The sequence below is a fragment of the Miniopterus schreibersii genome, assembly GCF_964146895.1.
Source record: "Miniopterus schreibersii genome assembly, chromosome: 4".
NCBI lineage: Eukaryota > Metazoa > Chordata > Mammalia > Chiroptera > Miniopteridae > Miniopterus > Miniopterus schreibersii.
Window position 1 is genome coordinate 55,936,228 of NC_138105.1, and position 17,154 is coordinate 55,953,381.

Below are 17,154 nucleotides of genomic sequence, written 5' to 3' on the forward strand. Positions count from 1 at the left end.
ATAGAAACAAACCCAAATAGGCAGCCAAACTGGGGAGACAAAAAAAAAAAACCCCAAATGAAAGAACAAGAGAAGTCCCCAGAAAAAGAGCTAAATGAAATGGAGATAAGCAATCTAACAGATATAGAGTTTAGAATACTGATTGTAAGGATGCTCAACAGCATGAAAAAAGATATGGAAACTACGAAGGAAATTAAGAATGACATAGCAGAAATAAAGAATACATTGGAAGGAATAAACAGCAGATTAGAGGAAGCTGAGGATTAGATCAGTGAATTAGAAGACAGGGTAGAAAATATCACTCAATCAGAGATCTAAAAAGAAAAAACAATTAATAAACAGGAGGACAGTCTAAGGGAGCTGTGGGACAACATGAAACACTCCAACCAACTAAGCCACACCCGACCGGGCTGAGCTGGGTTTTTTTGTTTGGTTTGGTTTTTGTTTAATCCCATCATATTTTTCACCCAGCTCCCCAAATCCCTCCCCTCTGACAGCTATCATCCTGGTCTCTGTATCTATCAGTGTATTTCTATTTTGTTTGTTAGTTCATTTTGTTCATTAGATTCCCCATATTAGTAAAATCACATGGTACTTGTCTTTTTCTGCTACCTGGCTTATTTCATTTAGCATAATATACTCCAGGTCCGCCCATGCTCTCACAAAGGGTAAGAGTTCTTTATTTTTTACAGTCAAGTAGTATTCCATTGTTACCACATTTATTTAAAAAGTCAGCAAAGTTTCCCTCATTCCCTTTCATCTTTAAGAACAATGAGATGGCCAGAAGGAATGCAAGAATAAAAGCAGCAGCTGACACAGATAATGATAAAACTGGATAACCAGCCTTGGCATAATTTTAAGCGAACTGGAAATGAAGCTTCCTCTACACTGAAGAGTCAATAATCAGTGGACAATCCAGTCATCTCAAGAAGAACTATCGCTGGGCTCCCTGATATCCAAAGTTCAATGTCTTTGGGCACGCTTATTTTCAAAGATGCCTCAGAGAGTGTATTAGAAAGAAGAATTCACCTCACACGTTAAAGAAGTTGAATGAATTAAAATTACGAGTGTAACATTTAAAGCTTGTTTCTTCCCAGAGTTCATGACGCAATTATCCTTTAATCTAAGGTCATTTTGAATTCAAGAAAAATTGGCATAAAATATTTCCCCACCTACTCTCAAACTCTCAGCAATAAATAAATAAATAAATAAATAAATAAATAATTTATTTTAATCTTAATAAACTATAAGATCTCAATAAACTATAGTAAAAATGATTTATTGAGAGACCTTGCAACTATGATTGACAAATTCTAGTCTCAACTTCTAATTCGCTCTGGTGATTTCTTCTCGAGGGCAGTATTTTGTGGTAAAAAGACCACTACCTTAGGACACATTATTAAACTACATTGTGTTCCCTACTCTGCTCACACTATCAAAGAAAGTTATAACCTGAGGAAAGTCATGTACTCTCTAAAACTAGGTGGCTGTTTCTGTGTGATAAAATCAGTGAAGTAGATTGAAAATGATAGATCACTGAGATTTCTTTTAGCTCTACGAAACTATGATTTAAAAATTGAAACTATGTCTCCATTAAGTAGTCTCCATGGCTTCCTTACTTGAAGTTTACATAGGAAGGGAGATTAGGCAGTGAGACAGGTTCAAAGACAATCTCAATGAGGTGGAGAAGCCTCTTGCACATGGAGATACAGACTGTGAGAGCAGACTGTGATCCTCCAAAAACAACCAACTAAGCCAGATACATGGAACAGATAAAGACTAATATCTCAAAGCTTTAGATGCAGTTGCTCAGCAGTACAGCCTGGATTCAGCTCGGCTGTGGTCCGTGTCCAAGTTAGATTAGATTTGTAAATGAGGGAAACAGGTGCCCTCTGAGTCCAGCAATGATTATAAGAATCTAGAAATAGGATCATGAAGTTCAGGCACAAGCCTCACATGAAGATTCTTCCTCCACTGCTCAAGCTTGGGAAGCAAGAGAATTATTTCACGAGGGGAATTATACCACAGCCTCTACCCAAACCAGTAGTTGGAATGACAAACCTCATGGGACAGAAGCTATTCATCACTGACCTCTACACTAAAGCCTAAAATAAAGTAAGCATCAGAGACCAAGTTGAAAGCAATGAATTCACCAATACTGGCTTTTCCTCTTTGATTATGATGTTTGATAGGGACAGCAACATGTCCAAAGACCCAATTATCTGCAACTTTTTTTTTAACAGACTTACACTTTTAGGCCAGCTTTAGGTTTATAAATAAAATAAAGGAGGAAGTAGAAAGAGTTCCTAAATACCACCCCCTATCACATTGAGCCTCTTCCAACCTCGATTTTCCTCGACATCTTGCCTTAGTATGTACATTTGATGAACCAATACGGATATGTTATTATCAAGTCTATAGTTAAAATTAGGATTCATCCTTTGGGTTGTACATTCTATTTTCACAAATGCAAAACATCTACCTGCAGCTTTATAAAATTCGTATCTTCCCCCCAATTTACCAGAAATCAAATAAAAAATGTGAAGCTAGTCTCTAATGATAAATTACTTCAACACTACCGAATTTCAATGTCATTTTATGCTACAGCACATGAACCACATAATCCTCACCTATACATATATTCACAGGGCACTACATATCAACAGTCTTTTGGATTCTATGTAAGACCTGAGCAGAGGTATCTCAGTAGCTCTAAAACATTCCACACACCCATGTTCGCATTGCTTTTCAGTTTGTGCTCCCTCTCCTTAGCCCCACAAACTCTCTTCCATGTCATTCTTTTCACTTGTAATGTTCCAGAAATTAGCTCCTCGTTTTTTACCACATACATATTTACAATGCCTTTCAAACTGGGCTTTACAAACTACCAGTAGGTGCCACTATCCAACAAACGGTGTTAGTACTGATTACCTGTTGCACAGTTAGAGGTTTCCAGCTGGCTACTGAAATGACATGCACTTAGCCAACTTAGAACAGGATACTGCTACTTTTAATTCTGTATACTATGACACACACGTCATTACTTTTTATAAAATAGAAACTCTTTAGGAACAGGGACGCTCCTGCTCATAAAAGCAAGTGTATGCTTCTTTTCCAATGAGAATTTAATGTGATAAATGAAATGTATTTTCTTTATGCATTCCTGGCTAGCTCTATAGTATAAATAAATAACATCTCATTTCTATATATTACTTGGCACTATTTTAGTATTGAGCATTTTTTTTACACAGTAGAGACTTTATATTTAAATAAGACACCAGAATATTAGCCTACCACCAGTATTAACAATTATGTGATGTGCACTACTTGATATACATACTAGTTCGGAAGTCCATTCTCTGGTATAAGTCTCTAGGACCTAGAAAGAATTATAATAATCCCAGACACTTTTTTAAGGCAGAAGAAACAAGGCTGTTGACAAAAACTCGACCAAGATTTTAATCAGAACAAATATGTATGACTTAATATTATGTTTGTAAAAATGTAAAAGGAAGCAGTGTGCAAAAATCAACTCCACACCAAACAGCCCATAAGAGCACCTAGGATAATGTCTGTTTTGAGTAGCTGCCAAGTTTATGCAAGCATTTGTCCACAAGGTTTTCTCCACATAGTTTACATAAAAGCTATTCAACTTAAAAAAAAAAAAAAAGGAGGGGGCAAAACACTTAAGGTACCCTAACAAATAAATACAATACTATATTATTTGTGAAAATTTTAAATGCATATACCCTTTGAGCCTTAACAGTTTCATTCCCAGGATTACAGTCATATACTTGCATATGTGGAAAATAAATTACATGCAAGTATTGTCACTGCATTATTAGTTGTAATGGCAAAAGATCAGACACAACCTAAATGTCCATCAAGAGGCAACAGGTTAAATAAATTATGGTACACCCATAAAACAGAAATTATGGTCTTTTAACTAGACATTAAAAGTGAGGCAGCAATCACAAAAGATGTTGCATGATTTCACTTACATGAACTGTCCAGAATAGAGAAATCTATAGTGGCAGAAAGATTAGTGGTTGCCAGAAGCCAGGGCATTGGAAAGAAATGGGGAGTAAATGCTAATGGCTACAGGGCTTCTTTTGGGATGATAAAAATGTTCAAAATGTATTATGGTGGGAACAGAACAATTGTAAGACTATACTAATACCACTGTGTCCTATACTTTAAGTGGGTGGGCTGTATGCTGTGTGAATTATATTTCCCTAAAGCTGTTATTTAAAAAGTGAAGCAGCACTATATGGAATAATACGGAATCAGTTCCAAGATATATTGGTCTATAAATAAAGCAAGGTACAGAACATTGTGAATAGTATGACTCAATTTGTGTGTGTTTTTATTTTTTTTATTTTTTATTTTTAAATATATCTTTATTGATTTCAGAGAAAGGAAAGGAGGGGGAGAGAGACAGACAGAAACATCAATGATGACAGAGTCAATGATCGAGCCCGCAACCCGGGCATGTGCCCTGACCGGGAATCGAACCCCAATCGCCTGGATGCTAGGTCGATGCTCAACCCCTGAGCCACACCCGGCCGGGCTGTTTTTTTAAAAATACACAATTTATTTGCTTGTATATGAAAAACAGAAGAAACTAACATTGTGTTGTTTTGAGGAAAGGAACTAGAAGAGCAGAGGAGAGAAGACTCACTCTTCCTTTAGGTCTTTTGAATTTTATACCATGTTTGTACTATCTATGGAAAACACATACCCATTATTGTTTCAATTTATCAAATACTGTTTTCATATATTCAATATTTTCCAATCAGTAAGATTTATCAATGATGAGTAATTTATTTTATATTTAAAGTAATATCAAAGTTTAGCAACTAACTGATCTTTAAAAAAAATTAATAGCTCTGGCCAGATCACTCAATTGGTTGGAGCTTCATCTGGTACACTATAGGGTTGCAGGTTCAATTCCTGGTCAGGGCACACATCTAAGCGGCGGGTTAGATCACTGGTCAAGGCACGTATGGAAGGCAACCAATCAATGTTTCTCTCTCTTTCTCAAAATCAATAAAAACATATCCTCTGGTAAGGATTAAAAAAAAAGAAAAAAGAAATCAATAATATCAGGCAGTGAATGACAGCCTGGTTTGCTATTTTCCTTGCCCCTGCTTTTCCTGTTATGATTTGCTTTTCAATTATGTTCCTTAATTGGAAGCTCAGTTTGAAGGTGACCAGAAAAACTGACATGAAAAGATACTTATTTGTTAATTCTGATATTTGTCAGGTCTATTAAGAGATCTGGTGAAGAATCTGATTATAATTACTATAGAAAATAAAGTTAATAAGTAACCCATAGAATCATTATAATTGTACTTTTTCAACTTATACTTTGCCTCTGACCAATGAAGCATGTTCGTACTGTGAAACCTACTTATATGCAGCCAATAAAATGTAATAAAGGTCACCTTATTAAATGACCACATTTTTAGCAACAGGCTTTTGTGTGTGGTATAAATTGCAGTGGAAAGATCTTCAGAAAAGGTTATACATACAAACACACTTCCATAAGACTCATAAAACTTCCCTTTGTATACAAACTGGATTCCCACTATTTAGCCTGTTGCCTTGACAACTAATTCACTCTAACAAAATTAAGCATTCATTCTTCAGCGTTTCCATAGCACCATACATGTATCTTTATATTCATCAGATGCCATTGCAATTATTTGTTCATGTGTCTGGCTTTCCCACTGTACTTAGCTCCTTGTGGCAGAAGTATCTTACTCATTTTTGTACTTTTGGAACCTAACACAGCCTTTGCACATAGGAGACACTACAGTAAGGAAGTGTGCTGAATGACTGATTATGAGTTAAGAACACCTGCATTACCTCTAAACCATCAGCTTTTAAATCACTATGACCTGGAATTAACTCTTCATTACCCACACCACTGCAATCGCTAAGAGAAAAGGAAGGAAATGCATGCAGTCCCAAACCACAAAAATCTATTCTCCATATGGATAAACTAGGCTAACACTAAAATCAATCACACTGCACAAAGCACACACAAACAGAAAGCAGTGCCAGGATGACAGTGCAACTTTTGGATTATCCTGTTTTGGTTTGGTTTTGAAAAATGGATGTACTGTATCGAAACCAGAGTCTATCAAATGTTCATGGACTGGAATGCTTGAATTGAGCCGGTCTCTGTGACTAAACAATGAGTTGGGATGAAGGCACTTGATACAGCAAAAGGGCTATCAGACATTTGACCATCCCCTAATCCCTGCTGGTTCAACATCAGTGTCAAAGGGAACACCAACTCTAGCGCCCAAGCTGCAGCCATTAGTGACTTGAAATGAAAAGGTGGCAAAAGTCTACTTTGCCTGCTCTTTCTTACAACCAATAAACTACAGAAAATGTCTTTTCTTAATACAGGTAATCAATTCTTAAATACCTGTAGTAAGCTAGCACAAAATTCCATGGCTAACTGGCAGAGGTAGATGAAAACACTCATATTATTCAAAAGCAAGTAAATATCAAACCAAAATTTCTATCACACCATCTAATGAGTGATAATGGTAGATTCAAATTTTAGCACCTTTTTATTACCCTCTTAATGACCTCAGGCAATTTTATCAACTAGTAATTTGGCAAAAGGCAAATAATATAAAGATGAAAGTTACAAAATTGGATACTTGCACATAGTTTCAACAGAACATATCAGCAAAAGGACAAAAAGATCTAAAAGGTTGCTAATGATACAAAGGAAATCTAAGGGATCATTACTTTTAAGCTTACCTTAGCTAGACATCAAAAGATAAAGCTTTTAGTAAGAGTCCTGACATAAACCTTTAGGGAGTCACTGCCCCCTAGGTCCCAGTCTTCTAAACTGTAAAAATGACTGGAATAAATGATATACAACATCCTTTCCACCTCACAGTTTTCCAGAATTAAAACTTAAAGATTTTAAAGAAAATAGAAGGTACAGGGAATTGTTTTCTAGTCACCAGTTCACTCTTTGATTCTTTACACAATCATTTTAGAGCTATTCTACCCAGATGTCCATCTATGAGTACCGTTAATAGGCCAATTAGTGGCTCCCTTCTCTATGACCCCCCCAAAAAATGAAGAGTTTCTTTAGCCTGCAGCAACCTATACTATACGTCTGGTCATTATGTTTTAATATTTTCCAATTACCACTTACTAACAAACCAACGTAATTGGTTTTATGTCCCATTTAATCCATCAATATTTTCAAGTAATGTGGAATACCCAAAGTCAGCATAAAAAATAAAAGGAACAAGTGCACAAAAATGGTCCTCTAAACTTTTTTTAAAATATATATCTATATCTTTATTGAATTCAGAGAGAGGAAGGGAGAAGGAGAGAAAGAGATAGAAACATCAATGGTGAGAGCGATTGATCCACTTCATCCTGCACACCCCTGACCAGGGATCAATCTCCCAACTCAGGCTTATGCCCTGACCGGGAATCAAACCTCGATCTCCTGGATCATAGGTCAATGTTCAACCACTGAACCATGCTGGCCGGGTAGTCCTCTAGACTTCTCAAAGGTGCTCTGATTTCTGTGTCCTTAGCTCAAATCACACTTGTTTTGTCTTACAGGTGAATTGCCTCTCAGATGGCTTGGATTTTCCTGCATGTTTAACAAGAAAACAAGTGTTCCTGATAGATTCCCTACAGGAAGGCAGCTCTATGGTAAGTTGCCCACTGTGACTTCTATTTTGAAAATTCATTAAACAGCCACCTCTCTAACAATCTTCACTGTTGGCCACTCCCAATATGTCTGATTTTAGAAGCCTCCTGCATATGGAATACAACTTGTTCATGCCAGAGTACAAGTGTTCTCATTTCTATTGTGATGCACTACCACTTTCCTCCCTCATGACATTACACAACGAGCTTCCACTTGGTCATTAAACAGGCAACTACTGCTAAAATCATTATAACATCTTATTACTTCATGGAGTTTCTTTTTAAAATATCTTTCTTGCCTCTAAATTTTTCTTTGTGTTGAATTTGAAACACAAACCTTGGCTAGCTCTCTGGGGTACAATGAGGTCCAATGAAAGGTATCTTGTCTACTTGGAAAAGAAACATTATATGACCTCTGGCAACTCTTTTTCTGAACAAATACTGACTTTCTGGAGTAATCAGTAGATCAGTTAGTGCACATGACTGCTTTGTGAAATGTGCAAACAATATCACCTACACAGCCTTGTTTATTTCCTCTGAATTGCACTCTTAAAAGCATATTGTATTATAGAGCTATTCAGATATTTTAAATAAAAAGATATATTATATTCACACACAGAGACATACACACATTTGAAGTTCTTACATTCTTAATTTATAACTGATTTTTAAATGAGACGTTTCTTTTGTGATTTTAGTTTGGGAGTTATCATTCAGTAAAATATGCAACGTGGTTTATGCAAACAAAACAGCCGGGCATTACTGTTGGCCTCCTCCGTGAGGGTGGTGCACAGCCTGGCAGTGTGGCCGTGGAAGTCCTGTCAGGACGTAAGCAGGCCCTCCTGCATTTCACTGCTCAAGAGTTTAGTAACACTGCAGATTCCGGGTTCCTGGGCCAATACTCTGAGAAGCACTAATGATGCTGATGTACTTACAGTCTTTGCAATTATTCTATAAAGTCATAAGCATACATAAATTATGTTTAAAAAGAAAAAAGTTTTCACTGACCACTACAACTACATTCACTCTAATTTTCCTTCTTAGTATTTCTTTAGCAAGAGCTCGTGAAAATCCAACCAATCCTCCTTTACTGGCACTGTACACAGACTGACCAGCATTGCCTTTTAAACCAATAATACTTCCTAAAAAAAAAAAAAATGAAAGCAAATACAAACCAACTTCATGGGGTTATTTGCATATGCAGATAACTTATACTAAACAAATAAGATACAAATCATTTTACCTTGTCCTTTGCTAAAATTAGGAATTCTAACTATTGTCCCTTGACTGGTAAGAGCCTGAATCTGCTCCAGATACACAGAAAACAGGATTTGGAAGTTGCTTACTTGAAACCTCAATGCCAAAAAGGGTTTGAGAATTGATCCGTTAAGTGAAAGAAACCTACTCTCCTCTCTGAATGGGTCACATGGTGAAAACTGCACAGTACTGATAAAGGCTTCTAGTAGGAAGGGGTGAAACCGGGAAAGCTCAGATAGTGGCTCATTAATTTTACGGTTCTACAACACAGACATAAGGAAGCATTCATTTCAGCCTAAGAATAGTTCACCTGATGATAAATCTCACTAAATTTGAATTACTGTCCATCTAAACACTGAAAAGCATCAATTACTAACTTTTGGTGAAACTGCAATTTAGTTACCTTCAGGGATGTATTATAACTTGCATTGCCTACTAAAGATTCTTGGGTGGCCTCATTTATATGAATATGAAAGGACAACTCATAATTCAAATATCAACTGTAAGCAAATAAATTCATGCAAAACATAAGTGGAGAGGTAATTTTCTGCACCAGTGACCTATCCTTATGGTACGAAATTAATCGAGAACCTCAAAAAATTTTTGAAAAAAGTAATTTTATTTTAGAAAACATTCCAAAGCTTTTTATATTATAATCAACAAGTCCAATATTAAAATGTTTATCTACATTATATGTTAATAACAAATGATGCCCTGGCCAGTGTTGCTCAGTGGTAGAGTGTTGACTCTGGTACCAAAGGGTTACAGGTTTGATTCCCCATCAAGAACACTTACCTGGGTTGCCAATTCACTCCCTGCCCCCAGCCAGGTAGCAAGCAGGAGGCAATCAGTTGATGTGTCTCTCTCCCATAGATGTTTCTCTCTTTCCTTCTCTCTCTCTCTGTACCTCCATTCCTCCCTCCTTCTCTCCCTTCCACTCTCTCTGAAAAGCAATGGAAAAAATATCCTCCAATGAGGATTTAAAAAATGAATGAAAAAAAACCCACAACAAATGATGAGAACGGTGAAGCACAGAAAGAAAGAAAACAGTAGACAGGGAAATGCAGATGGACAGAGCAAGGAGGACTTGGAAGAAAGAGGAACAGGGAGAAACACACAAAAGAAAGAAAAAGACGGGCATGGAAAAAGGGCCAAAGGAAGTTTTAAAAGCTGTGGTTCATGCCACATAATACTTTTTTTCTCTTCAAAAGGGGTAACTTTGGAAATACCATCAATTTTCTACAAGTTTAAAGTGGTCATTTCTGTAGTAAGATTCTCTTGATTTAAATTATCTATTTTTATTTACTGTTAGTACATTTCTAAAGGTTTGCATGTATACAAGGGAATAAAAAGGGTTTTTAAAATATATCTGAAAGGGAGATATTTTAGAGTTAAACGAATGCACTCCTCCATATTGGCTCATATACAGGCCGGTACACCACCAGCTTACAAGAACTTAACATTATTACCTGGCTGCATTAGAAAGTAAAGGTCGACTCATTTACTATCTTTTATAAGAAAACTGATCTCTTATATTCTTAAGGATAAATGTCAAAAATGTTCTAATGCTTATTAGCACATTATTCTTCTCTCATCTCAACTTCAAAAAAGAAAAACCCTACATCTGGCATGGAAAGCCATTTCCTAAATTAAAAAGCACAGGGTCATTTACTTCAATGAAGACGTATCCCCCTTTTGTGGCTTTTTAAGGTATCACCACCTAAAATTAAACAGCAGATTGGATGCTGCTCTTTTCAAATTACCAAACTGAAATAAAATTTCAAGCCATTTTGCAATTTAAGTCTAAAGTCAGAAGAACTAAAGATCACAGGTTACTTATATCCATGCTAAAAAACTGAAAAAGTCACTCTCTTAAGAAAGCATCCTCTTAACCTCTGTACTTGATTAATCAGTGATCCCGGCAGCTGCTCTAGACATCATTTTTAGCCCTCAATATATAAATTTTTTCAATTCCTTCTCTGTATTTTAAAAATTAGGTTTCACATAAAAATCAGGATGTTCAATTTCTCTTAAAAAAAATCAAAATAGCTGGCAAAACTGGGATCCCATTTGTGCATAGCAACATTCTACTGGATTTAAGCCATGTTGCTCCGGCCATTCTAATGGGCTCTGGACACCAAAGCTGGGTCTTATGTCCCTTATCACATGGCTTGTGCTGTCATTTTTCTAATACTTAGTGGTGTGAACTCATTTAACACCTACTTGACCACTCTAAGGATGTGAATTTGTGATTCCTGTTTTACCCATTAATCAATTAATCAAGTCCTTTTTCCACAGATAATAAAATGACACATTTCATCCAAGTTTCACCCATGAGAAAATTCCAATTTAGCCAAGTAAATATTTTTATGGTACTAAAAAATAATCATTAATTCACAAAGGTGAAGACTCACCTACATTCACAATAGACCCTCTCTTTTGCTGAATCATAGTTTTCATGGCAGCTCTGCAGGTCAGCATGGAACCCAAAAGGTTAGTATGAAGCTGAGACATCATATCTTCAGTTTTTGTTCTTACTAATAGGCTATCCCTAAATTAAATAAAACAAAATAAAAAGCATGCAAATTAAAAATTGTGTAAAACAAAAAACATCAAGAAATACGTAACATTTTTACTGAGCATAGAAGTGCTTCATATCTGAGCTAGAATACCTAGAAAGTCCCATTTTAAACTTGGTTTCAGAGGCACTAAAATAACTGATAAGCCAGAAAGGATCCACTTGGAAGCCACCTTCCTACCCCCTCAGGTACAGTGGCAAATATTCCTAACTGTGAGAAGTGGTGCCATGTAGCCAAAATAGCCTGAATTAACTGAGCAATTGCCATGCTAAGCATTCCTTGTTTAGCAAGAAAATTAACATATTTTTCTAAATACTTGGTCCCAAACTCATCATAAAAAAAAAAAATACCCATTGTGACTCCATTAATGTTAAGTTCATGAAGTGACAAAATTTATGTATGATGACAGAAGTCAGAATTGTAGTTAAGCATAAGGAACTAATAACTGGGAAGAAACTGAGAGAGCTTTCTGAAGTGCTGGAAAAGTTCTACAGCTCAACATGAATGTTGATTATAATGTTAAAACTGATCGAACTGTACCCTTATTGTATTATCTTAAAATAAAAGACTATGTATTCACAGATCAAATTTTAAAATACAGTTTTTAATTCCAATTAGAAGTAAAACAAGTTAACTGTCACATCAACTCATACTAATCAAAGACATATTATGAAAAAAATGACATTAGAAATATACTTAAATTTGGGACCAACCTGTTAATTCCAACTGCATTTACCAAGAAGTTAACAGGGCCTAAATTTTTCTCCATCTCTTCAAATATATTTTGAATGTCATATTCCTTGGCAACATAACATCTAAATGCCAAATGACCACCTACACAACAAAGGTTAGAATTACTTATAACTTGTAACTGGAACTTAAAATTTATCTAGTAACATTTGTTAAGCATCTACTATGAACTAGGCCTGTGCTAATCTAGAACCTAGAGATAAAAGATGATGTCATGGGTTCCTCCTCTCGTGGAGTTCAGTCTAATAAAACTGGGATGGGGGCCAGTGGGGAACAAGGAGAAATAAAGTGACACTACAAAATGTAAATCTTAAAACTTGTTTTTAATTAACAAAAAGTGGGAAGAGGGCACTTTTTGTGTTTATAATGTTTTGTAAAATTCATCTAATAATATTTATAGCTTTGACACTGACCCTATCTACTCAACTCAAAACTCTTCTGGGTTTCATAATCCTTTTTTGAAATGTATGTCTAATTCTGTTAGATTTTTGTCCATTTGTTTTCCTGGTCCTGCCCTGAGCATAAACTGTACGGTTTCTTTTTTCTTCACTATGGCACATGTATTGTTATTACTACTACTACTGTTATTCAAGCCTGTTGATTAGGAAAGATAAGACAGAACATATAGCTGTAAAAATGCTAGAACTACAAACCAAGAAAAAAAAACCCTTTTACTAAAAGTCACTGTTATTTAACTTTTTAATGTTTTTTCCAAATGTTTACATTAAACACACACACACAAAATTACACTTCAAAGAGCATTCTGTATTTAATAATATACCATTTTAACACTGTAAAATGTAGAATTTTAAAAAAATGCTTATTTTCTGGCTAACCTTGCCTAATAGTTAACACTAAAAGTACCCCCTGAAGCCTTTAAAAACTGTAAATCACTGGGAAGTCACACTTTCTGAGTGTAAACCGCTCATGGAACATGAATCAAAGAAATGAAAGGCCTAAAACCATCCTGTCTCACTCTTGACTTTCATCTGAGGAGCTCTTGGGTCCACAACCACCCTTGCAAGGTCAACCAACAGTTTTCTTCTGGTCCAGCAAACATTGGTGGCTTGCAGTGACTCCATATGGACCACTCCTTTTTCGCCCCTTTGTAAAAGTAACAATGGCAAGGAATCTGAGCAAGAAGCATTCCCTGACATTCTCCCTGGTCTATAACTTATGTTTTGCTTTTCTTTTAGAAAGCCTAATGTTCTCCTAACCTATGTAACCAATTAGGGTGAACCCCTAAGTAATGTTATTTTAAAGGTTACAGCTACCAGCTGCATCCCCAGGCCTCTATTTCCCCCCAATGCCTCCCTGATAGTAAACGAGGTGCATCTGTCCATCCTAGCAATTAAACAAACAGCATGTAAATATCTTTCAAGCATCCTATTTCTCCCTACCATCAAGAGACTTAAATTCGCAAAACAATGCAAAACAAGTTACTGATCCAGTATTAAACAGAAAAAATTGAGGGTTAAATGCAATTAAAAGGAATCTGGCAGAACAAATCTCAATTGCCCACTTGTGAAAGTCACCAAAAGAATTTAATAACTAATTAAGTGCTTATGGAGGTATTAAAGCAAACCAGGTACATCTCAAAACTGGCTGGTGCTCAGGTCTATGCAACAGTTTTGCGGGTCCACACACAGCCTGTTATGCCCGACACCCCCTAAGCTTCCTGCCTCCAGGGCGCCCGCGATCCTGCCCCAGGGGCTGAGCCCTTTGCCCCACATAAAAAGTGAACTGTTGTGAGGCTCTGTTCTTCCAGACGCCACGACAAAGCAGCTCCTCCAGGCTGGCACTAGGGAGGTGGGTGCTTAATGGGCCCTCACGAGACGGCTAAGCCTCAAAGGAAAGCCCTGGGCCGCCCTGGCAGGCAGCCCGGCAGGCGGCGGGCAGTTCTGCGGGCACAGGACGGCGGCGGGGCGGTCTCCGCACAGCCCGCAGCACAGCTCGGGACCAGCCCCTGCACGAGGGCAGCTGCATTTGCTGAACTTCAGAGCCCTCAACAAACGGGGAGACTCAAGGCGCGTGGACCGCAGCCACGCAACTGGACCACTGCAGCTCGACACCACCTAGGTCACCGGCGGCGGCCCTGGCCACGTCCAGATTTCTGGCGATGACGGCCAGCCGGTAGCCCTTCTGGGCCATTAACTGGGCCACTGCCCTGCCAATGCCCCGGGAGCCTCCAAAAACAGCGCAGACTTTGTCCATCTTGGACCGGTGAGTCGCAGACTTGGAGGAAAGCGGGCTAGGAGTGTGGCAGCCCCTTTTCTATACCACCGCCGCTCAAAAAAAAAAAAAAAAAAACAACTCAACCGCCGTTCAAAAAAAAAAGCTCAACCGCCGAGAAAAAAAGCCCAACCGCCTGGAATGGTAGCACCGTCTACCCCTCCTCCTGCCGCCGGATTCCGGCCCTCCGGGAGGCCTGGGGAAGAAGACTGAGGGGAAGGCGTCCGCGAGCCGACGTCAGCCGCGCGGGTCCCCAGGCGCCGGGCCACGAGGAGACGCCAGAGCGGACGAGCCAGGATGGCCAACGATTGGCCGAGGTGGGGCTGCACTGCATGCTGGGACTTGTAGTCTTGAGGCTGCAGGGGAAGAGGCGCGGGCGCGCTGCACCAAAGCGCTTGGGACCTAGGGGTCGAAATTAGAGCTGTGATGACCAACCACCCCACTTTGCCTGGTTGTTAAGACCCTGGACTTTTTGTTTTAAAATCTAGCCTGTCCCCATCATACCAAGATAAGTTGATCACCACAGTTAGTACCCAGAATATATGCAGTTATAGGTGGATGTTCCCTGGGGTGGGGGCTGCCAGTGTTCCTAACCCCAGTGTTGTTCAAGGGTCTGCTATACACTATTCGGAGTTCTAGTGTCTGCCTTTCATCCAGTATTTGTCTTTGGCTGGGGAATAGATGCCCTACCTGTTGAAGAAGTGGTTCCCAAATATCAGACTCATACCAAAAGCTATCTAGCCGACCTGTCCCGTCCCCAAGTGGCCAAGAAATGGGCCTCACCCCAGCTATACATTACCATTAATCTCAAAGGCAGATGCCCTGTCAAAAATTACATATAATAGGAACTCAAGAAATGTTAATTAAATGATTGAATGCTCTTGCAGGACTCATAAAACAAGCATCAGCTACTGCAAAGAAAAACAGATTCCAGCAATTCTGAAGGTATGTGCTGAGTACTCTTGAGAGTTAATAAGCTAAAAGTTGAGCATTTATTACCATTATACTGTAAAAGGGAAGCATTTCTTGATATAGTATCATTTCATTAGAGATAATTCAGGAAAGTGTAAAGTGTAAACCATAGTTCCTACTACTAAACACACACACACAACCTGAGACAACAGGACTAAGTACACATGAAACACTAGCAAGTAGAACAAAATCATAAAGTGCAAAAGTATATTAACACAAAAAAATCAGAGAAAAGGGAGAAGAAAGAAGAATGCATAGAAAAGCTGGATTTGAGGGCTGAATGCAGAATAAAAGAAAGGGAAGAGAAAAAACTCAGCAAATTAAGCATTCCTTTTTATATATTGTTTTTATTCCACCTAGATTCAAAAGGGATTTGAAATGACTTGCAAAAATTCATGAGCAAAACCTCATGCCCATTAGGATGGCTACTATTAAAAAGAAAGTAAGTGTTGGTGAGGGTGTGGAGAAATTGGAACTCCTGTGCACTGTTGTTGGGGCTGTAAACTGGCGCTTTGGAAAACAGTATGGTGGTTCCTCTAAAAATTAAAATAGAGCTACCATATAATCCAGCAATTCCATTTCTGGATTTCAAAAGAATTGAAAGCAAGGTATATTTGTATACCAGTGTTCATTGCAGTATTAGTCATAATAGCTAAATAGTGGAAGCAACTCAACTAACCACTGAGGGAAGATGGATAAGCAAAATCACACACACACACAGAGGAATATTATTCAGTTTTAAAAAGTAAGGAAAGTCTGCAATATGCTACAACACGGATGAACTTTGAGGACACTATACTAAATAAAATAAACCAGTCACAAGAAGGATGAATACTGTATGATCCCACTTATATGAGATATTTAGAGTAGTCAAAATCATAGAGAAAGGAGAGGACAGGGGAAGAGGAATAGAGAGTTATTATTTAATGAGTATGATATTTCAGTTTTGCAAGATGAAAAAAAGTTCTGGAGAGGGATGGTAGCAACGATTGCCTAATCCTAACCTTAACCCTACAATATGGATGTGCTTGAGACCACTGAGTTGTATAATTAAAAATAGTTAAGAAAGCCCTGCCGGGCATGGCTTAGAGGTTGAGCGTCCACCTAGGAGCCAGGCGATAGAGGTTGGATTCCCGGTCGGGCGCATGCCTGGGTTGCGGGCTTGATCCCCAGTCGAGGGCGTGCAGGGGGCAGCCGATCAATGACTCTCTCATCATTGATGTTTCTGTCTCTCTCTCTCCCTCTCCTTTCCTCTCTCTGAAGTCAATCAAGATATATTTTTTAAAAAAATTGTTAAGACAGTAAATTTTTTTTAATCTTTGCCCAAGGATATGCTCATTGATTTTAGAGAAACGAAAGGAAGATAGAGAGTAAGAAAGATTGATGCAAGAGAGAAACATCCATCGGCTGCCTCCTGCACGTGCCCCTACCGTGGATGGAACATACAACCTAGGTATGTGCCCCAACTGGAAATCGAACCCACAACCTCTCTGGTGCATGGGATGATGCTCTAACTAACCGAGCCACTCAGCCAGGGCAAGACATTACGTTTTATGTTATGTGTATTTTACCACAATTTTTAAAATGGGGGAAAGCCCAGCAATACAAATATTAACACTGACAATAAGAATACTGAATGCAGTTTAAAATTTCTAAATGGGAT

General features: G+C 38.1%; 1 protein-coding gene across 1 annotated transcript; it reads right to left on the bottom strand.

Annotated features, from left to right (window-relative positions):
* Positions 1–8,565: 8,565 nt before the first annotated feature.
* On the bottom strand, positions 8,566–14,524 carry LOC308556258 (3-oxoacyl-[acyl-carrier-protein] reductase-like; the record flags this gene model as incomplete). The annotated part of the gene is made up of 5 exons (XM_081135427.1): positions 14,313–14,524; positions 12,251–12,426; positions 11,373–11,509; positions 8,710–8,843; positions 8,566–8,652 (listed from the first exon to the last, which is right to left on the bottom strand). The coding sequence occupies exons 1-5, from the start codon at positions 14,499–14,501 to the stop codon at positions 8,566–8,568; spliced, it is 723 nt and encodes a 240-aa protein (XP_080991553.1). The 5' UTR covers positions 14,502–14,524.
* Positions 14,525–17,154: the final 2,630 nt, after the last annotated feature.